At 34.3% G+C, this 27,458-nt stretch overlaps 3 protein-coding genes across 6 annotated transcripts; 1 reads left to right on the top strand and 2 right to left on the bottom strand.

Moving 5' to 3' along the window:
- The first annotated feature begins 5,640 nt into the window (after positions 1–5,640).
- On the top strand, positions 5,641–7,687 carry LOC136216744 (UDP-glucuronate 4-epimerase 3). The gene has a single exon (XM_066003308.1). The coding sequence runs from the start codon at positions 5,933–5,935 to the stop codon at positions 7,262–7,264; it is 1,332 nt and encodes a 443-aa protein (XP_065859380.1). The 5' UTR covers positions 5,641–5,932; the 3' UTR covers positions 7,265–7,687.
- A 1,388-nt stretch (positions 7,688–9,075) lies between these two features.
- On the bottom strand, positions 9,076–12,991 carry LOC136216742 (uncharacterized). Of its 3 annotated transcripts, none has more exons than XM_066003306.1 (7): positions 12,678–12,991; positions 12,459–12,581; positions 12,089–12,306; positions 11,805–11,948; positions 11,261–11,478; positions 9,823–10,081; positions 9,076–9,755 (listed from the first exon to the last, which is right to left on the bottom strand). In XM_066003306.1, exons 1-7 carry the CDS (start codon positions 12,751–12,753, stop codon positions 9,690–9,692), a joined length of 1,104 nt encoding a protein of 367 aa, XP_065859378.1. In that variant the 5' UTR covers positions 12,754–12,991; the 3' UTR covers positions 9,076–9,689. The 3 variants fall into 3 exon arrangements, with proteins under 3 accessions (XP_065859378.1, XP_065859379.1, XP_065859377.1); XM_066003307.1 differs by having other exon boundaries at positions 9,076–9,739; XM_066003305.1 differs by having other exon boundaries at positions 9,076–9,448.
- A 4,160-nt stretch (positions 12,992–17,151) lies between these two features.
- LOC136216741 (probable tRNA N6-adenosine threonylcarbamoyltransferase, mitochondrial) lies at positions 17,152–24,654 on the bottom strand. Of its 2 annotated transcripts, none has more exons than XM_066003303.1 (13): positions 24,330–24,654; positions 24,171–24,215; positions 24,020–24,094; positions 23,805–23,901; positions 23,077–23,167; positions 22,835–22,884; positions 21,857–22,047; positions 21,624–21,709; positions 20,915–20,990; positions 20,762–20,845; positions 19,753–19,867; positions 18,446–18,534; positions 17,152–17,715 (listed from the first exon to the last, which is right to left on the bottom strand). In XM_066003303.1, exons 1-13 carry the CDS (start codon positions 24,597–24,599, stop codon positions 17,584–17,586), a joined length of 1,401 nt encoding a protein of 466 aa, XP_065859375.1. In that variant the 5' UTR covers positions 24,600–24,654; the 3' UTR covers positions 17,152–17,583. The 2 variants fall into 2 exon arrangements, with proteins under 2 accessions (XP_065859375.1, XP_065859376.1); XM_066003304.1 differs by having other exon boundaries at positions 24,326–24,456.
- Between the last annotated feature and the right edge of the window lie 2,804 nt (positions 24,655–27,458).

Below are 27,458 nucleotides of genomic sequence, written 5' to 3'. Positions count from 1 at the left end.
AGCTTCTGACCGCTGCGCCCATATTGCCATTTAAGGAAATAGTCGTTTCTGAATTCAGAGGACTATTGACCGTTGAGACGCGCAACCAATGATCTTTTTCTGAATTCTGAATGTGCAGACTTACGGACTGCACATTTCCTGATTTGTGATGAGAGAGAGATGAGTTTCTGACAGATTTTTCTATCTTCTGATATTTTTCCAGAAAGGGAAAGTCTTCTATTGACTTTCGACATGGGCTTCAGCTTCTGGGTTCTAGGTTATTTCGACTGAGCCTTTATTTTCATTAAAGCCTTTTTGGCTTACTTGTGTATATTGCTTCTAATCATTTTAAACACTTCAAATAAATTGTTAGCACATAAACACAAATAATTAATTCTGAATTTTAATACCTTGGGGATCTAATTCCTTAATTGTAATTTTTGTTACAATAAAAAACTTTGTCAAAATTGGGTTTCAACAATCTACTCCGTTTTGATGATGATAAAAATATTCAGAGGAAGGAATAAACTTTACTTACTCTTCCAGAATTGATGAACTTACTCAGGTTCTGGATACTCCTTTATAAGGATTGAGCTACTGAATTTTGCTAAAAATGAAAACACCCAAAGGGTTAAATAGTTCAATAACAAAAATGGTTCAGAGCTAAGAAGTGAAATAGTATCAGAGCCAAAATTATATTGGAGCTTAAAATGTATCAAAGATTACTATTATCAGAGCTTGATATAAGTCAGAGCTTTAAAGGTCCTTTTATTGGGGCAGAAAGTTTGTTGATGTAGTGGGTGATGAGAAGAAGAACCCATAGCCCTGGAATCTGATAAAATTACCTTTTGATCTTTTCACTAAAATTGATAAAATCATCATTTTTTAACGTTGTTAGTATTTTTGACTTTTTCGCTAACGGTTTGAATATTAAGGTATCAGTTTGCAAATTTTATAACCACGTAGTTTATATTTGAAAATGGTCCCAACCATGATGTTTATTTTTGTACTTTTCCCTAAATTTAATATATCTAATTATAATCCATTAATTAAAGTTTAATGTATCAAATTAAAATATTAAAAACTTAATAAATAAAAATCTAGTGTTGTCAAATGTTTTTATTTTTCTTTTTCCTTTTAATTAGATATACATACTATGCTAGACATGAAAACATTTATATGTTTTTTATCATTGATATATGGAATCTTGTTATGATGAAGTATAATTATTGTGATGAAGAATTACTACTGAAAATGGCATCAAGACCCACTTATACATCATTTCAATCACTTGCTGATTATTGAAAATTCAGATGGCATCAAAAAGCTAAAAACAAAAGAAAAAGCAAATAAAAAAAGATCAATCAAATACCATAAAAGCAAGTAATAGTGCCAATACACTTGTAATTGCGAAATGGGATAAATAGAAAAAAACAAAGTGTTATAAAAAATACTTCCAACAATCTTTATGCATCTCCCTACCATCTTTTTAGAATGGAAGCAATCACGATCGACTTAGCATCGGATTCAAAGATAACGTTTTGAAAATTAAGCGAGAAAGCACATATTATAACATTCAGAGCATGGCTTCTGCAACATTGATAACATGCGTGTTACTGTATCAAACATGTAAAACAATAGATGTGCACTCGAAGAAGTTGTAACTGTTTTGACACGTAGACCAATGAAAGAAGCATGCTAACTCATAAGTTGACATCACCGTAACATATGTATTGCAGTTAGAAAGTGTCAAATCTTAGTGGAGCCGCTATGGGATAGATTCCTCTACATGTGTCCTTGGCACCAGCTACGATACAGAAACTAATGGTAGTTCCTAAACTACCCTTACATATCTTATAAATAGAATAAGATGACTTCACAGACAATGTACATTATTATTGAATGACAAAGTTCATTCTTCTTCCTCTCCTCTGAGTACTTTGCTAACTTTGACATCGAAGTGGGATCGTTGATCCATGATCCATCCTTAGATTTATTTTATGTTTGATCTCACGCAATACTTTGACTGATATATCATTCGAAATCGTACCCTAAAGATCCTCTCACATTAAATTGGTATAGTAAACGTGGATCTTATACAACGTTCATGGCTAATCTGAATGTACGATTCCCTTTACTTCAACCCCTTAGTCACAGATATTCCCCCTCCGAGCGCGAGATCCTGAGAGCCCAAAACTCATGTGGCTGATAGTGGCAATCCTCTCGGCTTCCTTCAAATCACCCCTGATTTTGAAAAGAGGATGGATGAATGTCTAGGTTCGCTAGACCTAGAAAACAAGAAGTTCGTGGATAAGTTCACCAAACAGCTCATTTACAATGTGGGAACCATCTTGTAAGTAGTAAACGTGATTCGTGGAGAACACGTCGCAAAGATGGAACATATCAAAGCTCAACTTAAAGAGGCAATATAGGCTATCCAACGCTCAGGCAACCAAGACTTTGGTGCCTTTTCAACCAGACATCACATCATCTATAGTTGTCCTTGCTCAGAAGGAGATCTCCCATTCTTCCAAGCAATAAAAGTCAAAGGGAATATCCCTAGAGAAGAAGCATAGTCCCTACAGGCGTCGAGGTAAACACTCTAGATCAATCTCTCTATCTTCCAAGGAGAGCAGTTGGAAATGATTACACCATAGGCTCCCGAAGCAATATGTCAAGCCAAGATCTCCTTTAGATAAGGGTAGGCTCCAAAAACACTTTGTCGAGTCCAAATCTCCACAGAGGCGGGAAAAAAGATATGAAACTCTATCGAACCTAAGCCCTACGATCGGTATAGTGACAAGATAAAACTACTTAACCAATATCTCATCGAGATCGATGGTCATCTCATAAAAAGTCTCTTCTAAAAGTGATGAGGACAAAAATCCCCATGGAGAAGGAGGTGATATATAACCTCATCTATTAGGAAATAAAGAATGACATCACGGATGCTGCAACCGATACTCGACTCCTAGTGGTAATAAATATTAGTTCCCCGACTCTGTGCAAGAATATTAAATGAGCTTATACCTTGGAGATTCAAATATCCATCCTTTAAAGAATACAACAGATTCGGAGACCTAACTGTCTATGTATATAACTTCAAACATTCGCTAGAAACTGCAAAGGCCACTAATGTTGTTATGTGTCATTTATTCCCAACGATCCTGAAGGATACGATTGCCTATTGGTATGAAAAATGTTGCATATTTTTCAGCACATTTTAATAGTCTCATTACGCACAGGTCATCAATAACAGTATAAAATGAAAGTCCAATTATCGATCCATAGGGAAATATAGGTTAAGTATATTATACTTGTTCAGTCTAAGAGAGTAAGGTAACCAAGAGGGGGGTGTAAAGATTTTGAGTAACAAACAGGAATATAAAAGAAATCAGCACTGTTCGAAACGAAGGCCGCCTGGACCGTTTAGGCCCCATCTAGGTGCTCGAAATCGAGAATCCGTCCTGATTTTCTTTGATTAGTCCTTCTAGGCATTTTATTGACTCCTAGGCGATTTTCAGTCGCTTGGGCTCCGCCTAGACCGCCCTGACACTGTCTAGGTACCGCCTAAACAATAATGAACAAAAACATTTTTAATTATGAATTTATTTTTTTGCTTTATTATAATTCAATTTTAAGTTTTTTTCAATGATATTGTTGTTGAAATGTTGATGTTTGCACAATTTTAAGGATAAATATTATAAATATATGTGTTTTTCTATATTAAATAATTTTGTATTATTATTTTTAGATAGTATAATACATATTTTAATTGAATTTATACAATGTTGATTAATAAATAAAAAATACAAAAATACAAATCCGATTAATCCTCGAGGGTCCTGTCCGCCCGACTAGCACCTAGCGTTTTTTACAACCTTGGAAATAAATAAAACACACAGGAAGAAAAACACAGATCTAAAGATTGTGTTAACTGTAATGATAAAGGGCACATGAAATAAGCTTCGATCAGGCAAAGCACATGGTAAACTATAATCAGCTGTATATTTTTATAAAAGCATAAGAATATTCTTCCCACACCTCTATGACCAAAGAAATGAAATAATCAAAATCATATCTTTATGCATTTCAATCAATGATTTCATAATTAGCACAATGAATAATAGATCCATAATCTCTTATCAAATATATTATCGATTTAATATTTAAGTTAATATCTCTATTCAATTCAACACTAAACATCTCAGATCTTACTCTAGATCAATTATCCTTTTTCTCAAAACAATAATCGAAAAGCACACAATGTTATGGCTATTAACACATGCTATAAACATATATCTAAGAACACTAAATAATTAATACCCAAATAAATGATTCTTACCCAAATATGTTTTTCTTACACCTATTACATGATGGATGGCCTACTCACCCTTCATAATGGCGAGATTAAGAAGAAGCAAGATGCACAAGCTCTTAGCAAAGGAATAAAGATAGAAATGAGCTAAAAACTCTCTTATTCAACAATGACGAAAACATATTATAAAAGAGACCTAAAAAATGATCTCCAAAAGATGCCTAAAAAGATTTTAAAAAAAAACGTTATCCTTAGGCTTTTAAAACGGAAACTTAACCTTAAAATAAAGGTGAAAAAGTACCAAAATATTCAAAAGTAAAAAGGATAAGGCTGAAAAAGTACAAAGACAAAACACGTGACAGTCCTAAATGACACCACCAAACCTAAAATCTTCAGTTGAAGTAAATAAACTTTTAATGATATTTATTTACTTAATGTTTTAAGATTTTTTTTAACGATTTTGAAGATCATTTTTAAATAAATAAAACGAAATATGTTATTAAATAGAATTGTCACTCTATGACACGATAATATGATTTATAGATACATTAATTATCTATCACCTTTATCATTTTTATTAAATCAATAACTATGTTGAATATATATTATATTACATGATAACATATTTTGATGATATCCATAACGCTAAACTAAATCATCTTATTCTAAACAATTTCTACGTCTCTTTGATTCAATTACTGTGTTTATTATTACTGGAAATTAACTAATTTTTCTTTCAAAATACAACCAATGATTAAACACTTTATACCTATTATTTTGAATAAAACAACAAAAACATACTCCAACAAAGGAAATAAAAAGAGCATTTAACCTAAATCCTAATTAAGGAGAGTTCAAAACTTAAATCAAGAACATTCAAAGGTGTGAAAATTAATAACCTCTCATTAATTACCCACAAAACCTTAACAAACAAATAATCTTTCCTTTTAATGGTCCCAATTATACTAAACTCCCATTAACTAAGTTAGTGTTTTCACTAAATAAAGTATATATATCCTCAAAAAAAGGATTTGATTGGCCAAAATTCAATGTCACTAATATTTGCAAAAATTCTACTTTCCATTATTGCAATCCCCAAATTATGTTTACATAACCCTAAAAAATAAAAAAGATGACATTTTTTCCCCCTTTTTATGAAAATTAATGCCTATTATTAAGCAAGTCAATGCTAACCCTAAATTAAGTAGTTGATCTCTAATTAATTACCCAAAGTTTTCCTCATCTTTCTCTCTCCTGCCTTCCTTCCCTCACATTCCATTTGCTAATCAAAATCAACCAAAAAGCAGTTAGCTTTTGTTCTTTTGTTTCAAATCTAAATACCAAAACAGAAAACAGAAGCCAACCCTTTTCTCCAACAAACCATAAAAACTAAAATTAAAAAAAAAAAATTAAAATTGATAATAAAGATTCCTCCTTTTTTCCCACCCCACACCATGAAATAACAGCTAAAAAGAAAGAAACTACCTACCCATCTTTCCCTTTCATTTTTTCTTCATCTTCATTCACCACACCAACATCAATCTCCATTAAAAGAGAAAAAAAAAACCCTAACCCTAATTTCTCAAATCAGGGATCATATAGCGATAAAGCACTCAGCTTTAACCCTTTCATTCAATGTCCCAGATGAAACAAATGTCTCATCTTGACCACATTCCATCTACGCCGGGGAAATTCAAGATGGACAAATCTTCTTACCCGTATAACAGATTCAGGTGGCATTCATCTTTGGCGAAACTCACATTTTGGTCTTTTGTTTTCATTGGTTTGATTTTCCTCTTCTTTTATCGATCCCCGTCTTCTTCTCCGATCAATCCACTACCTTCCGATCCATCTCGCCGCTCTCTCCGGGCATCGTGGGGTGGGTCCGAATGGGAGAAACGGGTTAGGTCATCGGCGAGAATCCGGTCCAGGAATGGATTCTCAGTTCTGGTTACCGGCGCAGCCGGATTCGTTGGGACTCATGTTTCTTCAGCCCTAAAACGCCGCGGCGATGGCGTTTTAGGGATTGATAATTTCAATGATTACTACGATCCGTCGCTGAAACGAGCTCGGCAAGCCCTTCTTGAACGGAGCGGGATTTATATCGTTGAAGGAGATATCAATGACGGAGCATTGCTGAAGAAACTGTTCGAGATTGTGCCATTTACTCATGTGATGCATTTGGCTGCTCAAGCTGGGGTTAGGTATGCAATGGAAAATCCTGGTTCTTATGTTCATAGTAACATTGCTGGTCTTGTTAGTTTATTAGAAGTTTGTAAAGAAGCTAATCCACAACCTGCAATTGTTTGGGCATCTTCTAGTTCTGTCTATGGCCTTAATACTAAAGTACCTTTTTCTGAAAAAGATAGAACAGATCAACCTGCTAGTTTATATGCTGCTACTAAGAAAGCTGGAGAAGAAATTGCACATACATATAATCATATTTACGGTCTTTCGCTCACGGGATTGCGATTTTTCACTGTTTATGGACCTTGGGGTAGACCAGATATGGCTTATTTCTTTTTCACTAGGGATATTTTGAAAGGGAAGAAAATTTCAATCTTTGAAGCACCTAATCATGGCACAGTAGCTAGGGATTTTACCTACATTGATGATATTGTGAAGGGTTGCTTAGGTGCTTTGGATACTGCACAGAGAAGTACTGGGAGCGGAGGGAAGAAGACCGGACCTGCTCAATTGAGGGTTTTCAATCTCGGAAATACATCTCCTGTTCCGGTTAATGATCTTGTTAGTATTCTGGAACGGCTTTTGAAGGCGAAGGCGAAGAGGAATATTATGAAGTTGCCTAGGAATGGAGATGTTCCGTTTACACATGCTAATATTAGCTTGGCACAGAGGGAATTCGGGTATAAGCCTACCACGGATCTGCAGACAGGGTTGAAGAAATTTGTAAGATGGTATCTCAGCTACTATCGCGTAGGAGGAGGGAAGAAGGCGGATGCTTGATGAAAAATTTCATTCTTTTTGATCCTGTGAGCGGTTACTACTCCAACTAATATTTTGTTCATTATGATTCTTGTGATTGTTTTTTTGTTACCATTTCATAAATGGTTCGTTCGTTCATTGCACGATGAATTTTTCTAGTCGGTATCTGTTTAAATTGATGATCATATGATTGAGGAGTACCGCTTCCAATGTCAAAGAAGTTTGTGATTGATGATGGAATATAAGTTCAGTGGACATTTCCCTGAGCTGTGTTGGAAGGAAAACAGAACCTTCATTTTCATCTATGTCTATTTTTCAAATATGTAATTGTACTAGTTTCGCCATTGTAGAATTCGTTAATCGATTAGAACATATGCTGATTGTTGGACATGTATCATCATTCCTATGCAACTTCAATAAAAATGTACACAACCATTTTGCACTTCTCCTCTCTTTCCGGATTCTGATCATTCCTATATATACAAACTCTCCTATATCAGCAGCATATATACTCCTTCCGATATTCGTTTCTGTTATAGACATGCCTGATATGGTTTGTTGCATTTACCGCTAAGGATTTATCCTCTGTTAGATGTTGTCAATGCGAGCAAATTCAAGATTTCAATTCCAGGTTAAACGCAGAAAGTGAAATTCATGATTAAGGTTTAGATTTGTTTTTTGGACATGTTCAGATAGGATATTATGGTCAGTGTAGTCCGTAATATGATGCTACAAGATCACATTTTCTGGTATAACGAGTCTAAGGTTTTGGCTCACTGGTTAGGAACTCAGTCTAACTGATACACAGTTATGGTCTGCACGGAGCTGATATGGTAACTTGTTTGATCTTTCGGTTTATGCTGTTTGTCGTTTGCTATTGCTGGTATCTAGTTGTTTTTCAATCATAAACAACATTCTTATGTATACTGTTTAGAGTGAAACAACAAAGATGAGCTATAAAATGAGAATTAAACGGGTACTAAATAGGGATGCGATGATTGGTTTTGGTTAATTCTTCTTTTCTTCTCTTGTTTTCTCGGATTCGAGACCTTTGACATTGTTGAATGCAATTTTTTTGTGCAAAACTGGATTTAAACAAGAAAATTCTGAAGTTAACAAGAATCACTCTGTTTATAGTTTTATTATTTTTACTAATGGCATAAATTACAGTCTAGAAATACCACATTGGTTGCTAAATGTAGAAAACCAGAGTTTTTTTTAACTCTGTTTTGCTGGTTTAATCTGAATAATATATAAATTGGAACTTTTTTTTTTTTGGATCTCCATGTATCAGAATATTTTGGTCAGAATGATGAATTGCAGAGTTCAAGATTTGTGTTTTTACAGAATATTTATTCAGCATAGTTGGGCAGATGTAAAAAGAAGATCCCGTGACACAGAAAACTGGCATTACATGGGAATAGCAGACAAGCTCTTTAAACTTGCCGTTTGAGGTGATTAGATTCATTGGATAATATATTTCCAAACAGAAAAAACCTCACAGATTCTTTCCCCATTTGTCAGATTAACAGTTGTCTTATCTTCTCTGTCATTATTTAATTGCATATGCCATATAGGATACGACATCAACAGCAGAAACTACTCAGTAAAAAGTTGCCTGCCTACTCATCAATTATAAGATTTAACTTGAATATACAGAAATTTAACAAATATTTCCTATTTACTAGTTTGGAAAATAAGAGAAAATGGATACCGCGTAACAGTAAATTAACGTGTAGTTCTAATATGATCTGATCGAATTCACTAAACGCCTTAGTCACCATTTGCCGTGAAAATATAGCTTGAAAATATTCAAGTGAAGTGAGTATTGATACAAGATGCAAAAATGAATAATTTTATTGATACAAAGTGAATTTTTTGTGATCCATAACAATGAAAAAGTAAAAATAAACTTCCCAAATTCCTAGTTAGGAACTCACTGTTCAATTTCTATCCAGCAATGGTGATTTGCAGTACCTGATGCAGCAAAAAAATTCCATGCTGTTTCTTCCAAGCAAACCACCATAACTATGTATAAAATACATGTTTGGTCAAAGCTAAACTAGTCTTACAATTTCAAAAATCATACTTGGTTCTACCACTCATCAAAATAAGGCATAACATATCAGAAATGTCCGAGGTAGAATTGAAGAAGTTCCAAGACTCTAGCATTAGACGTTTCCTGGACCCCTTAAAATGCACCACCTGCGTAAACGGAATAAAGCCAGTAGCAAAGTTTCATACATTGGTCAAGTCTTTGAAGCATAGTGATATATCAGAAAGGCCTAATTCGTACACAGCCCTTCCAACTTGGCCTTCCATGCCTCCCTGAACTTTGAAAACGACAGATTAACTCCTTGAACTTGCTTAAAGTGGCCAATTGGCCCCTAAACTTAATTAAAGTGATTTGCATTTCAACATGTTCAAATCTCCATTTGAAGAACCTTCAAGGGGCTAATCGGTCATTGCCCAGGTTGGAAGGGTCATTAGATTTTCCTGGACAAGTTTGGGGCTATGGATGTATTAGGATTATCATACATATTATTCTATGGAACCATTTTTAGATACTATAAGCATACCTTGACATCTAGGGGCATTCCTCGAAATTGACCTGCTCCCTCGGGTGGTGTCCAATTATATGTAGCACAAGGTAAAAATAGCACTGATGCGCCACCAATTTCTTCGACAAAAGCCTGTGGTCTGCTAAATTTCCGCAAATCAAAAGCAGCGTGTGATTTTACGACCCAGGCAAGGGCTAACTGATCTCCAAGCATTCGAGAAGCATGCATGTACTTGGAAGAGTAAACCTCTAGTACTTGTTGAAGGAAAATCTTTGCCCTGCAACCAATTTACATAATGGTAAGTTTGTAATGCATCATAAATCACTTGTCAGAATTGCCAAGAAACTATGAAAAAACTTAAAGCCATAGCAGGGGAACGACAATCAAAAGAATGTTCCTTTCAAGTTCTATGCTAGAAAGGAATAAGAACCAAGGTAAAAGGCCTAATACATTCATAGCCCCATGTACTTGTCCAGAAAAATCAATTGTCCCCCTATACTTTGAAAACGCCCTATTTACCCCTGAACTTGCTTTAAGTGACCTATTGATCCCCCTAAGTCTACGTGGCAGGGCATGGGAAGATTTTTGACAAGTTGAAGAGAGTATCACTTTAAGCAAGTTTCGGGGGCCAATAGGTCACTTTAAGAAAGTTCACGGAGTTAATAGGTTACTTTAGGCAAGTTAAAGAGGTAAATAGAACATTTCTAAATTATAGGGGGACAATTGACCCCAGCTAAAACAAACTAAATACAAATGCCTACCCCCCACAACCCATACTATTAAGCTAGGACTAAGATCGAAGTCTCAAAAAATCTTGCCATCCCAAAGATCAGGATAAGCCAAACTCTTTTTGTTACCCTTTAATCACAAATGAATATTGAACACTGGAAAACACAAATCACATACTTTAAAATTTGACTCAGTACTGTAGAGGTGTCAAAACAGGTAGCCGTATCATAATCACGATACGTCATCCATATATTCCACGTGATTATATATGATGTAAATGCAACAAGAATGATAATTGTATAAAATGGGTTGTGTCAGGCAAGTTCTCTCTGTAAATTGTGTTATAGTTTCAGAAATTGACAGCCTATTCAGGAGTTCCCCTAACTGCTATCAGTTGCTGCTCTGAGGGCTTGTTGTTCTGGAAGGTAAGAGCTAGATGAAAAGTTGGGTACTTCTGAATTGTGCCCTAGGTCATTAACAACTAAAAACAATAGGAGGGGAAGAGGAAGACAATCAAAAGCATGTTCCTTATAAGTTTTGTGCTAGAAAAGGAATAAGAGCCCAGCTAAAACAAACAACATACAAAGCCCTAACCTTTTATTGACTAATACCAAGATCAAAGTTGTAGAGAATCTTGGCATCCCAAAGATCAGGATAAGCCAAACTCTTTTCTTTGACCCTTTTACTACAAATGAGCATATAGCACTGTAAGACAGAACTCACATACCTTAAAATTGACTCAGGGGTCCCCCTAACTGCTATAAATCCTGAATTCAGTGGTTGCTGCTTGTTGTTCCTGAAGGTAAGAGCCAGATGAAAATTTGGGTATTTGTGAAAAATGTGTCCTAGGTCACTAACCACAGCTATATCTGAATCAGTGAAGACATAATGACTTGTGTTCCTCGGGTTCTGAGCAATCTCCTTCAACTTCCTGTCTAGAAAAGACTGTATAAACAACACAGAAATTGAAGAAAAAAAGTTAATAGATGAAAGATAAACCCTATAGTAATATTCTTTCAGTGATGAGAATTACGGGTTGCCGATAAAAGGCAGAGAGAGCCTAATATCAGGGTGGGGAATAACACAAGAACGGAACTCACTTTGAAATTGGTGGACGATTTGGAAGGAAATGCAATTTTTCATGAGATATGGACAGGATAAAAGCATAATTAAAAAAATAAGGTTCTCGAAGGTGTCTTAAGAAACATATGAACTTGTCAGAGACAGAAACAGAAATTTTCTACCTATTTGTCAATGCTATGTGCTCTTACAATGTAAGATCTGATCCTTTGAAGCATCAACTTGTCTCGAGAGTATTCACCCTCAATTGGATACAGGGTAACCTTATTTCTCTGCAGTGAGAGATCGGATGCTGGATCAGTTAGAATGATAACACTGCTCCAAGGCATTGTCACCTGAAATCCGCACTCAGAATAAAGATCACAATAACTTTAGTATGGCAATTGAACATAGCAATGATGACCTATTACATATAAAACTTAAGTGGTGGTAACTTGGTAAGACAATAATCCTATGCTTCAACAGATAAAACTACCTGGATGAAATTAATGAAGACATTCAAAATGGCCAACGACTTCTCTGTCTTACTGTATAAAACATTTCCAACTTTAACCGAATTTGAAGATATACTACCAGTCCGAGAATCCAATGAGGTGTTGTAGATTGTGAAGACAGTGACAAACGCAATATTGTCCCTAATACTGGAGGAACTGGAAGATGTAAAGAAAACACTCTTATTGAGAGCTTTAGTACCTGGGAAACCATATGGATAACACAAATTAAGATACTCAGATAAAACAGTGTGTTTCAAATTTAGGGAAAACAATTAAAAGAAGACGATTTCAAATACAGATGAAATGAATTAGAGAATTAGGTTATAAGTAATCAGAAAAGTTAAGAGAAACCTTGGCATTGCAGCCGATTAGGCAAACCTTGCCCAGCAGCAGGACCAAATATCAAATGATCAGACTTTTTGTTTTGCTTTTTTGGGGTAGCTTCTCTAATTGCGCGGGGATTCAATTCCATAACTGGGGAAAATACAAAAATGCAGCAAAATTTTACTTCGTGTAATCAATGAAAAAACATTATAATCTATTTATCAATGATGAGAAAGGACAATTTACCAGATAAGAGATGAAATGTTATAAGCATCATAGAGAAACAAAGGAGGAAACGACGCCATCCACTGCATAATCTCATGCCTAGTTAATCTTTCTCTTGTTCTTCCCCAACAGCACGCATCAAAAGAACAGAGGCATTTCTCTCTATTGATCTCTACTGAAAAAACGATTCGAGATGCAGTCCAAAGTCACAATTACCCGATTCCAATGAAAAAGAATCAACAAAAGAAATACTCAGGTGTAGCACAAATTGGAATGCAATGAATAGTTAAAACCTAATTTTAACCTAATTTTAGAGCAACTGCAGAACACTAGTCTACCAAAATTATGTCCACAGTCACACTCGTAATATAATATAACATTTTATTTTATAATAGTAACATTTTTATTTTATTTTCTGTTATTATGAATAAATTAATTTATGTTAGAGGCAAGTGTGATTTTTTATTTTACAAATTTAATCTAGCTACTTTTTTACTTAAATTAAAATATTAATTACTTCTTTAAAAAAAAATTAAGCACTTATTAAATTTAGCCCTTGTTTGGAAGGAGGTTAATGGGAGTAAATGGGAGTAATGGAAGGTTAAGTATTAAGTTTTTTTTATATAATTTGTCCGATTTAGGTTTGTGAGACATTTTGTAGGTAATCCTTTCCCAATTAAAGCTTTATGCAAGCTTTATGCGTACGCTGAAATTCGAAGTCATGAATCAAATTTAAGCAACTTGAGACTCTTGACCACTCAAATCAACCTTCATTAGTAAATTTAAATATGTTTAATAAAGTTTATTTTCCTATCGCTTAAATTATTCAATTAAGTTTAAAAAATCAATTATTTTGATATATCAAAATATTTACTTAACACTTTAAGTTTTTTTTTTTTTTTTTACAACTTTTAACACTTTAAGTTAAACATTATCAACTATGTTTTTTTATTTCACACTTATAATTCTCAATACTTAAAATTAAGTACTTATTTTTTCAATGTTTAATTTTCAGTTTTATCATAGGGACAATTACAAAACTAGCATCTTTTAAGGTGTGAGTTTTCTTTTCTAACTCCTTTTGAAAAACTAACCAAAACTAACACATTTCAACAAGTAACTTTCAAGTTTACCCTCGCTATTCCTAAACAGAACTTCATCTCTCTAACATATCAAACGCTGTGATAGGAAGAGGAGGAAGAACGAGAAGCGACGACGGCACACTCAAAGAGATGGAGAAGCGAAAGACGGCGATAGGAAGAGGAGGAGAAGCGAACGGCGAGGAGAAAGAAGGAGAAGCGAATGGCGGCGATAGGAAGAGGAGGAGAAGAAGGCGAACGGCGAACGGAAGAGGAGGAAGAAGGCGACCCTTTTTCCGGCAATCTCGTCCCAATATATATTGTTTCTCTTCCTTTTTCATGTTTTTCCTGGTTGTGCGAACCCCAAAAACAGTGGCATTATTATCTGAAAATGCATTTTGGTTGGAATATCAGTTTCAGATTTTTTCCCCGACAGTGTCGATATCTGTAGATATTTGTCGATATTTGTCGATATTGTAGATATTTGTAGATATCTGTAGATATTTGTCGATATTTGTAGATATATGTAGATATTTGTAGATATTTATAGATATATGTAGATATGTGTTGTCGATATCTGTAGATATTTATCGATATCGACAAATATTGTAGATATCTGTAGATATGTGTTGTCGATATCTGTAGATATTTGTCGATATCGATAAATATTGTAAATATCTACAGATATCTACAAATATCGACAAATATCTACAGATATCGACACTGTCGGGGAAAAATGTCTGAAACTGATATTCCAACAAAAGTGTATTTTCAGACAACAATGTCAATGTTTTTGGGGTTCGCACGATCAGTAAAAACATGAAAAATGAAGAGAAACAATATACATTGGGTTGTAGAGAAACAACCTGCTAGATCTTAACGATGAATGGACAAAACTTTAAATCTTTTCAATGAAACTAAAAACAATGAAAAACTTATATGATTGTAGAAATTTTGTTGTATGAACTGTGAGTTGGATTAATTGTTGTAGTATTCGTAGTCGTTCTGTAGATTATTCTGTTCTTTAGAGAGAGAAAGCACGAGAGAGAGGGGGAAAAACAAAGACACACAGTTATGTTAAGGAAGAAGATGAGGGCAAACTTGGAAGTTACTTGTTGAAATATGTTAGTTTTGGTTAGTTTTTCAAAATGAGTTAGAAAAGAAAACTAACACCTTAAAAGGTGCTAGTTTTGTAATTGTCCCTTTTATCATATAGCAACTTACTATTACCTTATCCCTTTTAATGTTGTAACTCTTCATTTAATATTTACAACTCAATAGTTTATGATTTTATATAACTTATATATTCATAAACGTATAGATATATGTTTTTCTCATGACTACACCTACTTTCTCTCCATTGATCTTATTGCATTACATACTTTTTTTTTTATAACACGTTTGCTCGTTCAATTCATTTTAGGACGAATTTACTCATCCAATTAATTCCGATAGAAACTTTCTCATTCAATTATCTCCACTCGAATTTGTTCATCCAATTAGTTTCAAGATGTTGATGTTGAGGCAAACTTAGTACATGATGACGATTATTTTAGAAACTTTGCAGATGTTACTCATATTCAAATTTTTTGTCAAAGAGCCATGAAAAGTTTAAATTTTTTGTCAACATCCATGAAAAGTTTAAAGTTTTTTCCATGGAAAGTGTAAAAAAAAAAAACTTTATTTTTGATGTATCATACTGAAAGTGAACATCAAGTTCTTCACAACGAATTTAAGAAATGTTGTGGTGCAAACAAAGCTTTGAAAACCCAAAATCACCTAAAAATGGCAATGAATTAGAATTGGATTTTGCTATTTACCGCTCCCAAATTATTTATCACCACTTCTATTGGACAATTTTGCCCTTGGCATAATTTTTTTTTTCAAAATTGGGGAATTTTTTTTTTTTGAGAGAAAATTCAAAATTTGGCCTAAACGGATGCGGCATACCGCCCGAACCATGGCGGGAACGGATGCCGCATCCGTTCTCGCCATGGGTCAGGCGGTATGCCGCATCCGTTTAGGCCAAATTTTGAAATATGCAAAATCGTAAAATTTTTAGTGACGAAAATACTAAATCATTCAATTTTTTATGACAAAAAATGAAAAATTCTCTTATTTTTTGTGAAGAAAAATGCAAAATCGTTATGAAAAATATGTATTATTTTCATGAGTTCTTTGATAAAAAGATGTAAATCTTAATATTTTCGACTCGTAATCATCCATTTTCGGGGTTCGGATTGTCACACATCAATTATTTTCATAATTTCAATTATTGTTGTTCGGGTTTATGATTTTGGAGAGAGAATTTACAGTTTTTGATCAAAATTATGAGAAGGGCAAAAAAAATCCAACATAGGCGGTGATAAGAAATTTGGAGGTGGTATTTAGCAGTTCACTTAGAATTAGAATCAAACAGTCAAAGAACCCTTATAAAATAAATTTGTGAAATCATAAATCCTGTATCCAACAATCAAGAAGGAAATTCTAAATGGCAAAAAGCATCCTGAGGTCCCTGATCTTTTATTGTTTGGTGCATTAAGCCCTCGATCTTTTATTTAGACACATTGAGCCCCTGATCTTTCACCATTTGGTGCATTAAGCCTCGATCTTTCATTTAGACACATTGAGCCCTTGATCTTTCATATATGGGTGTATTAGGTCCTTCCATAAATCAATTAATATATATGTTTATTAAGGGCATGTTTGGTGTGACAACAAATGATGTTCTAAAAATAACAAATTCTAAAATAAAAAATATATTATACAAATTAATAAATATAATTTAAATAAAAAAATAAAAAATTTATTGAACATAATAAAACCTTGTTTTTCGATAATTATGTTCTAAAAATAAAAATAATGTTAAAATTGAAGCTTATTTTGTGGAAATAAGAAGGGTAATTTTATCAATAACAAATAACTACAAACAACTGTTCATGAAAAAAGCTTTTCGTGAAAAGCTCCAAAATGTTGCAGTGTCCAGAGAAAATGCGAAACGCTGCAGTTATATAAACCTAACCAAACATGCCCTTAATAAACCTATATATTAATTGATTTATGGAAGGACCTAATACACTCATATATGAAAGATCAAGGGTTCAATGTGTCTAAATGAAAGATCGAGGCTTTAATGCACCAAATGGTGAAAGATCAGGGGCTCAATGTGTCTAAATAAAAGATCGAGGGCTTAATGCACCAAACAATGAAAGATCAGGGGCCTTAGGATGCTTTTTGCCATTCTAAATTGTTTAAATTGAAGTGCTGTAAGAAACACAAAAAGAAACTCTAATAGAAAAACCCTTGGAAAAAATCAATTTGATTGACTAATATCTGTGTTTTAAGGGTTTAAATACCAAAAAGAAAACACAAATAAAGGACTAAAATAGCAAAATGCAATTTTCCAAAACTAAAAATAACAAAATCCCAAAAAGAAAACTCGCACAACTATAATAAGGATTCACATAAATTCGCATATAGTCCAAAGCTAAAAATAAAAAAATTCCAAAAAAAAAAACTCGTACAACTACAATTAGAATAGCTACAATTAAGCTAAGTTTCACATGATCCGGCTTTGGAATAAGGTCCGAAGTACGAACCCGAATGAACCTAAATTCACATGATCCCGTCTCTGGAGTAAAACTCCGAATGAAGCAGTACGCTCACTACGAATCTCCAAACTTGTCAAGCCTTTGATCCGTACCCCAAAGTACGACTTGAAATTAGCAGAATTTGTACATTTCATCCTAAATTTTGCATGTTTTGTTGAATTATCAAACAAAGAATTCGTTATCCTCATGTTGCCAACTAGTGATACTGTACTGTATAGAAATTTGAGAATGAAGATGTCATTGCTCTTGAAGTGATGCTTGAATCATAGATGTAAGTGATGGATGAACTCTAGCCGTCTTCATCGAGCGAGCAGTGCTTCTTCCTTCAGCATATTCCTCTCCCAACGGCCATCGAGGCCGCAGATCATACTGTATTAAGAACCAAAATTATGTTGATCAAGGCTCTCACTTAAAAAAAAGGGCGGCCCAGCGAGGGTCCGGAGAGGGGTCCGGATTTTTTGGTAAGAGGCCGCTCCTAAGAATCGAACCCGTGACCTCTCAGTCACACGACAACAACTTTACCGTTGCGCCAAGGCTCGCCCTCACATACATGCACAAAATGGTGACTTCAAGTGATTTGAGTTATGTGCAGAAAAAGCAAAATAGAATGCCTAGGCAAGAAAAGCGATTGAACAAAAACGTCCGACTTTAAGAGTATTACTAAAAATTCCTTTTTCTGCTAATAACGAGAACCACATATACTATTTTGTCACAAAAAAAAGTTTACAATCTTCAAAATGTCAGCACAAAACCACAATTTTTTTCTCTTTTTAACTTCCCCAAAAGTTCAAATTGCACAGAATTAAATAAAATATCAACTTTCTGTGAAATCTGTCAGCTTCATAATTCTATATACAGTTCTGGAGAAGTGTAGTGGTATAGAAAATGAGTACATATAGCGTCATAATTGTGTAATGTGATCCGTATATTCCATGTGATTATATATGATATAAATGCAACAAAAATAATAACCATGTCAAATGAGTCGTATTAGGTGGATTGTTTCTATAAATCGTATTATCGTGTCAAAAATTGAGTGTCTAAGCACGTAGGGTAGGGAGAGACAAAAAATTGAGAGTAATGAGTTTAGAGAGCAAACCACAAAATCTTGAGGGTCAACTGCAGGTGGTGAAGGATCAAATCTTCCCACACGGAAGTGCTCAATTCCAGTCCAAGCGACCATTACACCTAATGAGTTGAGATGAAAATGAAACTTACGTTACATACATCAATGGCTGGAAATTACTTACAGAGCGAGCACCATATTTCAAAGTTAAAGTCAAACGACATACAAATCCATGTCCCTTGAACTGTACCGCTACTTATTACCCCTAAACTTCATTCCGTGATATAAAAATCTTTAAACTTTACATTATTTACATTGAAGTCCAAAAAAAAGGCTACAAAATTAACCAAATGATGATTTGGAAATAGGTATATGACCATAATCTGTAGTGATACGGATAAAAAAGAGTCAATAATGTAGTCAGACTTGTTTATATCAACATTACATTGATTTTTTTAACGGATTTGTACTTTAGCATTAAATAATGTAAAGCCCGCAATTTTTTAGGTCAGGAAATGAAGTTTAGCGGCCGTAATGTTAGTAGCATTATAATCATAATTGTTAAAGGCACACTAAGGCGCTAGGGGTCCTGGAGCCTAGGTGCAAGGCTTAGGCGCATCCCCGATGAACAGAAAGCACAGCAAATGAAAGAAAAAGTGATATAAAATCTAACTATCAATATTTGATACTAAGGCACAAGTTGTGATGAACTAAAAAACACTTATAACCACATAAAAACATAATATTAAACGTCAAAAACACCAAGTTAAGTATTGACAACATAGACTAAGATACGAGAACTGCACCAGACCTCTGTTGGCTTCTTGTGTCGCACTGCAGAAAGAACTCCTCTCCTTTATGTCTCTTACTTTTCTTCCCTCCTTTCTATTTTACATCTCTTCTTATTATTATTTTACTTAGATCAACAGTTTAGATTTAAGTTTACTAAAAAGGATAAGTATTTAAGATTAATCTACCTTTTATTTTGATGAGAGCAGTAAAAAAACAAAATTAAGAACCTAATCCTAATCAAAACGCAGAAGAGGCGCCTGAGGAGAGCCTGCGAAGCCCAGGCAAGGCGCACAAGGCGAGAGCCTTTTGAATAGAACCTTGCCTAGGACTTATTAGGTGCAGGACCTTGAGGCACGCCTTTGACAACTATGGTTATAATTCAGAGGTCAAGGATGTATTTTACCCCTCTTCTCTTACAAAAGCCACCTAGTTTTATTGATTTCAAATTGCGATTTTAGGAACTAGTTATTTTGTGTGGAGCGAGAGTTCACATTCTGCAACGTTGTGGATTATTTACAGCATTGTTGACAGAAGACTATAGATCCTACCATTATCAGTACATAGACTGGGAGGAGGGCACACAAGCTTGAGGTTCTTCTTCTTCACGATATGATCAAGCCTGGTGCGGACATATTGATTTGATGCCACACCTCCAGAGACCACCTGCAAGAGGTGAAAATAAAGCTTTGAGTCATGGACCAATACATTGCCACAAATATACCATATAACCAATTTAATTAACACCAACATTGAACCAAATAACATGTAAAACCAAAATATTCAGTTCAGTTTTAAACTTAAAAAACCGAATTTAGATTATAAAAAAAAAACAACAACAATAAATCACTATAATTCCTCAATTAATTTGCCTCAAACAACAACAAAGAAAACTTAAAATACTTTCAAAATATACTTCCTCCATTCTCTTATATAAGTCATTCTAGGGTATTTCACACAAATTAAGAAATACAATTAACATAGAGTCAAATTAATGAATTTATATAAGTTAACTGAAAAAAATTCTCTCCAATGTCATGGTTGGGGAGGGGAATAAGCCTTTGAATGTTAAAAAACACATGGACCAAGACAAAAAATTTAATGCTTGGACCGAAAAACTAAACTAAAAATTCTTGGAAAACTAGAATAACTTATATTCGGGGAAAAAACTAATTTGCTAGAAAGACTTATATAAGGGAATGGAGGGAGTACCTACTTTGGATTATTATCTAAACAATAGTGTGTATATATATATATATATATACCTATTTGAATTATTATCTAAACAATAATAAAAAAAACAAATAAAATTCTAAAATCAAATATGTGTGTATATATAATATGAGTATTTCAGTTTGGTTTTTTACAATTTTTCCCATACCAAACCGAAATATACCTAAAATCGAAACTGAACTGAACAACTAAAAAAACAGAACCAAAAAATCGAAGTGAGTCGGTTTGGTAATTTGTTTATCACCGAATAATGCACACCCCTACAGAAAGCAGCATCAAAAGTGGACAGAATAAACAGGGAAAAAAAGAAATTGCAGTTAATGTCACCAGATGATTTATAGACGGCTCAATCTTTCTTGCCCAATCAATTGCACGCTCACACCTCTCCTCTAGATGCAATACTGCTACTCGCTGAATAAGAAACAGGTTTCAGAACGAGCAAAACAAGTTAACAAATTTCTAATATTAGCAAAAGAAAACCTGAAAGGATGCAGCAATATCAGCTCTGGAGCTTCTCTCTTGGCTACTTGCAAGGGATATTGGAATTTCAGCATTGCTGGACAGAGCACATAAGTGTACCAATAATCAAAACAGAGAAGAGAACAGAGTATTAACTTCCAGATAGTTGACTTTCGTACATATATAGCTGGCATAATATACCCATGGTCTCTCAACTTAGGCCTTGATTTCTTTATGGTCCCTCACCTTCAAAACCGAGCATAAAATTCTATGAACTTTGCGCTTAACTAACATAAAAGTCCCTTAACCTTTAACCACTCCAATAGCAGGGGAGGGAACCTACCACTATAGAGTTGATGGTAAGCAACTTCTATTCTTGAACTTTTTGATTTTGAGGTCATTTAGGTGTTGTTTGGTTAGGAGAGAGAAAGCTTTAAAAATGGTGGTGTTGAAAAATAAAAAATGTGGATCCATGGGAAATGTAGTTCTAAACAATTTTATTTCTTGGACTTTTCCATTTTGAGGTCACTAACGGTCATTTTGAGGTCGTTTACTTTCATAAGGGACTTTTACGTTAGTAAAGGACAGTTAGGGACTTTTATGTCCGGTTTTGAAGATGAGGGTCCATAAACAAAGTGAGGCTCAAGTTGAGGGGCCATGGTGTAATTTACCCTACATATAGCCAATTGCTTTCAGTAAGAGAGAAAAAATCTCAGTGTCTCTTACATACATATTTCCTGATTCAATTGCCATCCTCACTTGAGTCTTCAGACCAGCATACGAGAAATTGCAATCTTTATGTTGTCTCATTGGAGTCTTAAGAAAACAAAGCAGCAAAATTTAAAAAGCCTAAAAATTAGAACGGTACCTATTACCAAACGGTATAATACACATGCTACCAAACATCACATAACAAGAAAAAAGAAAAACGTATAATGACCAAGGCATTCGGGAATAACTAACTGAAAACTTGATTGATTCTGCATCACCCTCTCGAGCAAGTTCCTCAACTGCTGGTCCACCACTCCTTCTCAAATCAAGACCGAGCCATTTGGCTGTCTTGTCATATGCTTCACCAATTGCATCATCAATTGTGGTTCCAAGTTGCACGTAGTGGCCAAGATCACGAGCTAGAACAAGCAGGTTGTGTCCTCCTGAGAATCATAAAGCATGTGAACTGACGAGAACGCTATTACATATGCAGCCAGAATAACTTGAACTTCAATGAACCCAAAGGAAGGTGGGGACAATGTAAAAATTTAACGAATTGATTTTTTCTTCAAGATATATAAAACAATGCACACAATCGAGGGATTGCATAAGAATAAAGTAAAAATTGATGATTAATGCTTTGCCAGAAGTCAAGGACTAAAATTTCTCAAATTGATGTTGTCATGACTAGCAATCTAGCACCAGTTGAGCAATTCATATAATAATGCTTGTTTGACACATACAACATCAACAAAGCCTTAGTCCCGAAATGATTCAGTGTCGGCTAACATGAACAGTCATAAAAACCGTGAAATCAAGTCGTGTCAGCGACATATATTCTCTCCCTCCGCTCCATCCTATCCACTGTCATATTTTCCTCAATCCTCAATAAACTCATGTCACTCTCAATCACCCTCTTCCAAGTTTGCTTAGACCTTCCCCGACCCCTCACCATTGCATCCCTTTGCCACTCTTCAATCCTTCTAACCGGCGCATCAAGTGTTCTTCATCCTACATGGCCAAACCACCTTAGTCGATTTTCCCTCATTTTATTCTCAATAGATGTAACCCCTACTCCCGTCCTAATTATTTCATTCCTCAAATTCAAATGAAATTTAAAACCATCTATGCGATGAAGACACATTTTCTAAGTAGTCCTCCCACAACATGCTTAAGTAGCAAAAGAAAAGGAAGAACCCGCCGTAAATAGGCAGAAGGATATGTGCTTACCAGAAATAAGCAATGCCATGAAAGGAAATTGTAACTCTTGTTCAATTAGCCTAGAAGAAGACATGTACAAAAAGATGCTGATTAGTTAAAGAGAACTTCAATGTGACAAGTTGTGATTCAATAAAGAACACATAACCTCATCAGAGAACAACATAAAACAAAATTCATCATTTATAGTAAAAGATCTACATTTGAACTCAAAGCTGTAGTCATTCTTTACTCTGAAATTTTTGACTATATACCTGGATACTAGAGCATGAGCCTCCATATGATGGATCCCAATAATTGGTAGATTGAAACTTCCAGCAAGCTTACGAGCTTTCTGCACGCCAACTGCATTACAAAAATTAAAAAATGTATCCCCTAATACCAATACTATTCCACAAAAATATATACACAACTTGAACATAGCCCAATTTTTCTTTCTTCCCACATTACAAAATCAAATATCCTAAACCATAACGCCTAGTGTAAGAATTTGTATCTGTCCATGACTAGCTATGGGTCCACGAGGATAAAAAATAAAAATAAAAAAGATGATATCTTAAAGTGATTCAGATGTAATGGAATTTTATCCCGTGGATAGGGCAAATGATATTGAGGGCGAGCCTTGGCGCAACGGTAAACGTTGTTGTCGTGTGACCAAGAGGTCACGGGTTCGAGTCTTAGGAGCAGCCTCTTGCCAAATAAATTGGTAGGGGAAGGCTTGCCCCTAGTACACCCTTGTGGTGGGACCCCTCCCCGGACCCTCGCTCAGCGGGGACGCGTAGTGCGTGCGACCGGGCCGCCCTTTTTGATAGGGCAAATGATATGGTGATAAGGATAGAATGAAGTTATGGGATAAAAGACCTAATCCCTCTACTATACAAGTAATCTTTTGTGACAGACTACAACACCGATAAGAAAGCTATCTCATTTTTCTCCTACTTTCAAATTTCTCTCGATTCTACTCATAGAAGGGTTAGATTACCACGAAGACAAAGGCTTAAACCCGGACCAATGGTAACAGCAACTGCAGAAAGATCACTTGCTGTTAAATTAGCTTGATTAAGGGCATCTTGTACAACCTGCACTAAAGAATAACAATGCTCGAGGAGAACGACAAAATTACAAAGAATGGAATCCCTAGCTCAAAGCACTATAATTCGATGTAGAAATACTTAAATCATAATCCAAATATTAAACCTGATCAATCACTTGCGAATGTGCTTCTTCTGCCATTTTAGGAGCAACACCCCCGTATTTTGCTAGCAGGTCTGCCTTTAGTTAAAACTTGGAATAAGCTATCCGAACACAAAATATGTGAAAGAAACAATTCAACAATCTAAATTAATACCTGAGAAGACACCACCTGACTAAGAATGTCACCATTTCCTGTAACCTAAACTCAATAAAACCACCAAAAACAATCAAAACCGATTAATTTCAACAAAAACTCACAAACACCGCTTTCAAAATACAACCAAGAAGAAGAAGAAGAAACTCTATTACATACAACAGCAGCCGCAGTATCATCACAGCTAGTTTCGATGCCGAGAACAACCAAATCATGTTTTGGGCTCCTAACGTCCATTTGGGATTTCAGTGAATTAGAGTCGGTCGAAGAAGAAAAGCGAGCAGAAGGAGAACAGTTCGAGGAACTGAAAAGTAACCAATTGAGTCTTATTCGTTGGGCGTGAAGTTTCGAAGTTCTGAAAGATGATAGAGCGTGAGGGAGTGAAGGTTTCGGAAGGAGATTTAGGCGGGAAATGGCCGAAGATAACATTTTGGAGGCAGAGGAAGCTGATGCAGGAAACAACCACCCCTTTGCGAGCTTTGGCTAATGCCTAACGGCAAATTGGAGATATTAAAAGAATATCATCTTTTACGAGCTATGCTTACTTTGTTTGTACTATTGAATTAATTTTAGGGTAAATTTCAAAAAAAACTCGGGTGGTTTCACTTTTTTGTCAAAAAAGGATTTTGGTTTTTTTCGTTTCAAATACAGGACTGTAGTTTATTCCGTTACACTATTTACGGATTTAATGAAGATGCCGTTAATTTGCTGACGTGGCTGAAGGGCAATTATGGGTTTTTAAAAAAATTAGGGTAAATTTAAAAAAAAAACCCTGTGGTTTCACTTTTTTGCAGAAAAAGGACTATGGTTTTTTTTCTTTTTAAATACAGGACTGTGATTTATTCTTTACACTATTTACGGATTTGGTGAAGATGTCGTTTATTTGCTAACGTGGCTGAAGAGTAAATATGGATTTTTGAAAAAATTGATCAATAAATTTTTTATAACTATTTTGGGTCTACAATATTTACCGATGAATTTTTTATAACTATTTTGCGGCTACAATATTGACTATAAAATCTCACATGAGCGCAATCTCACATGGTTGTTCAAAGCCTTTTATAGTCAATTTTTTTAAAAAACTCATATTTGCCCTTCAGCCACGTCTGCAAATAAACGACATCTTCACCAAATCTGTAAATAGTGTAATGGAATAAATCACAGTCCTGTATTTGAAAAGAAAAAAAAACCACAATCCTTTTTCTGCAAAAAAGTGAAACCACAGGGTTGTTTTTAAAAAAATTTATCCCAATTTTTTTAAAAACCCATAATTGCCCTTCAGCCACGTCAGCAAATTAACGGCATCTTCACCAAATCCGTAAATAGTGTAACGGAATAAACCACAGTCCTGTATTTGAAACGAAAAAAACCACAATCCTTTTTTGGCAAAAAAGTGAAACCACAGGGGTTTTTTTTGAAATTTACCCTTAATTTTATACTCCATCATTTAATGGTGAAAACACACCAAGTAATGGTACTTTGTCAAAAACAAAGTAACCATAGAAGATACCCTTTTCTAGGTAAAGGCTATGCTTACTTTGTTTTTGACAAAGTAAGTCTTACTTTGTGTGTTTTCACCATTGGATTAATTTTATACTCCATCATCTAATGGTGAAAACACACCAAGTAATGGTACTTTGTCAAAAACAAAGTAACCATAGAAGACACCCTTTTCTAGGTAAAGGCTATGCTTACTTTGTTTTTGACAAAGTAAGCCTTACTTTGTGTATTTTCACCATTGGATTAATTTTATACTCCATCATCTAATGGTGAAAACACACCAAGTAATGGTACTTTGTCAAAAACAAAGTAACCATAGAAGACACCCTTTTCTAATATTGAAAAATCAATCACATATTATTAGGCGGGTAAAAGAATTTATGCTCACTATACAGTACACCAATAGATTTACTGTAGTTTTTATAATAAAAAAAATAAAGTTACTGTAGTTTTTTTTTCGCTTTTTCTTCTTGACTGAAAATAAGTAAACGGAACTGAAATAAATGTTCATAATATTAGACTTAAAAATACAAATATTTAAAATAAATAAGGTTATAATAATAATAATAATAATAAAGATCCTAATAATAATGATAAATTTTCGAACTAAAAATTACTGAACTGAATTAAAATTACTGATACTGAAATTAAGTGTTAAAGAACATGACCTTAATCTAATAAAGTCGTTAAATTCATTATCAGTAAAGTCAATTTAACCGGATTCAACTATTTAGAGCACCGAAAATCTGACGTGGCTATCATCTCAACACTTCACTATATATTTGATATGTTGTGGCAGCCATATAATGGCACGTGACAACTGAAATATTGATTTTTTTAATATTTTAATCTGTATCTCAAATCAATCCCTTTCTTTTTTTTTAAATAATTATCATATGACGATATTGCACAAACATATTGTGAGGTGTTGTTGACATGGCAACCATAATGGCTTTTCGATGGCCTAAATTATCGAATCCAACCATAATGAATTTATTGACATAAATTTATTATTCTAGTGACTTTATTGGATGAAAAATTGCGTCAGTGTGACTAGTGATGCAGAAAGTCTCTACTTTAGTGATAATAGAAACTTTTACCCATTATTATATAGACATAGTTTACAAGTTGTACTCGGATCGTGTCGAAGTGAATTTCATATAAAAATATTTAGCTCTAGTTCAGTTCAACCCACTATTAATTTAAGCGAATTTGGATTGACCAGATTCGAGTTTAAAAATCAAATATCAAATTCAATTAAACAAATCACCTAAAAAAAATATTGATGGAACAGGTGGGCCCGTAAACATATAAAGCCTAGTAAGTCCACCTTCGCCCCCATCCAAAAAGTTGGCCCAACTCAGGTTAGGCCCATCAGGATATTTGTCCAAAGTCACGTCAGTCTTGAAACCCAGTATTCCATCCTCACAAATATATGAGTTACACCATTGGCTAAGTGATTCAGGATCTCTCTCTAAAACTCTCTACTAAGGTCCTGTTCTTTATCACTTAATTTCAGTATCAATCAGTTCAGTTCAATTCAGTTCAGTTTCAGCATTCAGTAATTTATCATTATTTATTATATTATAATTATTTATATATAATTTATTATAATTATTATTATTATTTATCTATAATTTATCATTATTTATTTATTATTATTATTTATAGTTTATCATTATCTATAAATTATATAAAAGTCAAGAAATGATAGTTTATTAAAATATATATCGTTTAATAAAAAAAATTAAAACTAAAGTATGTATCCATATTTAAAAATTAGGAATT

This window comes from Euphorbia lathyris, chromosome 2, assembly GCF_963576675.1.
Source record: "Euphorbia lathyris chromosome 2, ddEupLath1.1, whole genome shotgun sequence".
Taxonomy (NCBI): Eukaryota; Viridiplantae; Streptophyta; class Magnoliopsida; order Malpighiales; family Euphorbiaceae; genus Euphorbia; species Euphorbia lathyris.
The sequence above is the reverse complement of the archived record's forward strand: the minus strand, read 5'-3'. Positions and strand labels throughout refer to the sequence as shown.

Excerpts from the sequence above, each read along its gene's own strand:
- LOC136216741 (XM_066003303.1), bottom strand. The coding sequence starts at position 24,599 with ATGTTATCTTCGGCCATTTCCCGCCTAAATCTCCTTCCGAAACCTTCA. Across the intron at positions 22,048-22,834 it reads CATGGCATTGCTTATTTCTG|GAGGACACAACCTGCTTGTT; the intron begins GTAAGCACATAT and ends TATGATTCTCAG. Across the intron at positions 20,991-21,623 it reads GCAATTGAATCAGGAAATAT|CAATGCTGAAATTCCAATAT; the intron begins GTATGTAAGAGA and ends TGCTCTGTCCAG.
- LOC136216742 (XM_066003305.1), bottom strand. The coding sequence starts at position 12,753 with ATGAGATTATGCAGTGGATGGCGTCGTTTCCTCCTTTGTTTCTCTATG. Across the intron at positions 12,582-12,677 it reads AACATTTCATCTCTTATCTG|TTATGGAATTGAATCCCCGC; the intron begins GTAAATTGTCCT and ends TATTTTCCCCAG. Across the intron at positions 11,479-11,804 it reads AAAGGATCAGATCTTACATT|TCTTTTCTAGACAGGAAGTT; the intron begins GTAAGAGCACAT and ends TTGTTTATACAG.
- LOC136216744 (XM_066003308.1), top strand. The coding sequence starts at position 5,933 with ATGTCCCAGATGAAACAAATGTCTCATCTTGACCACATTCCATCTACG.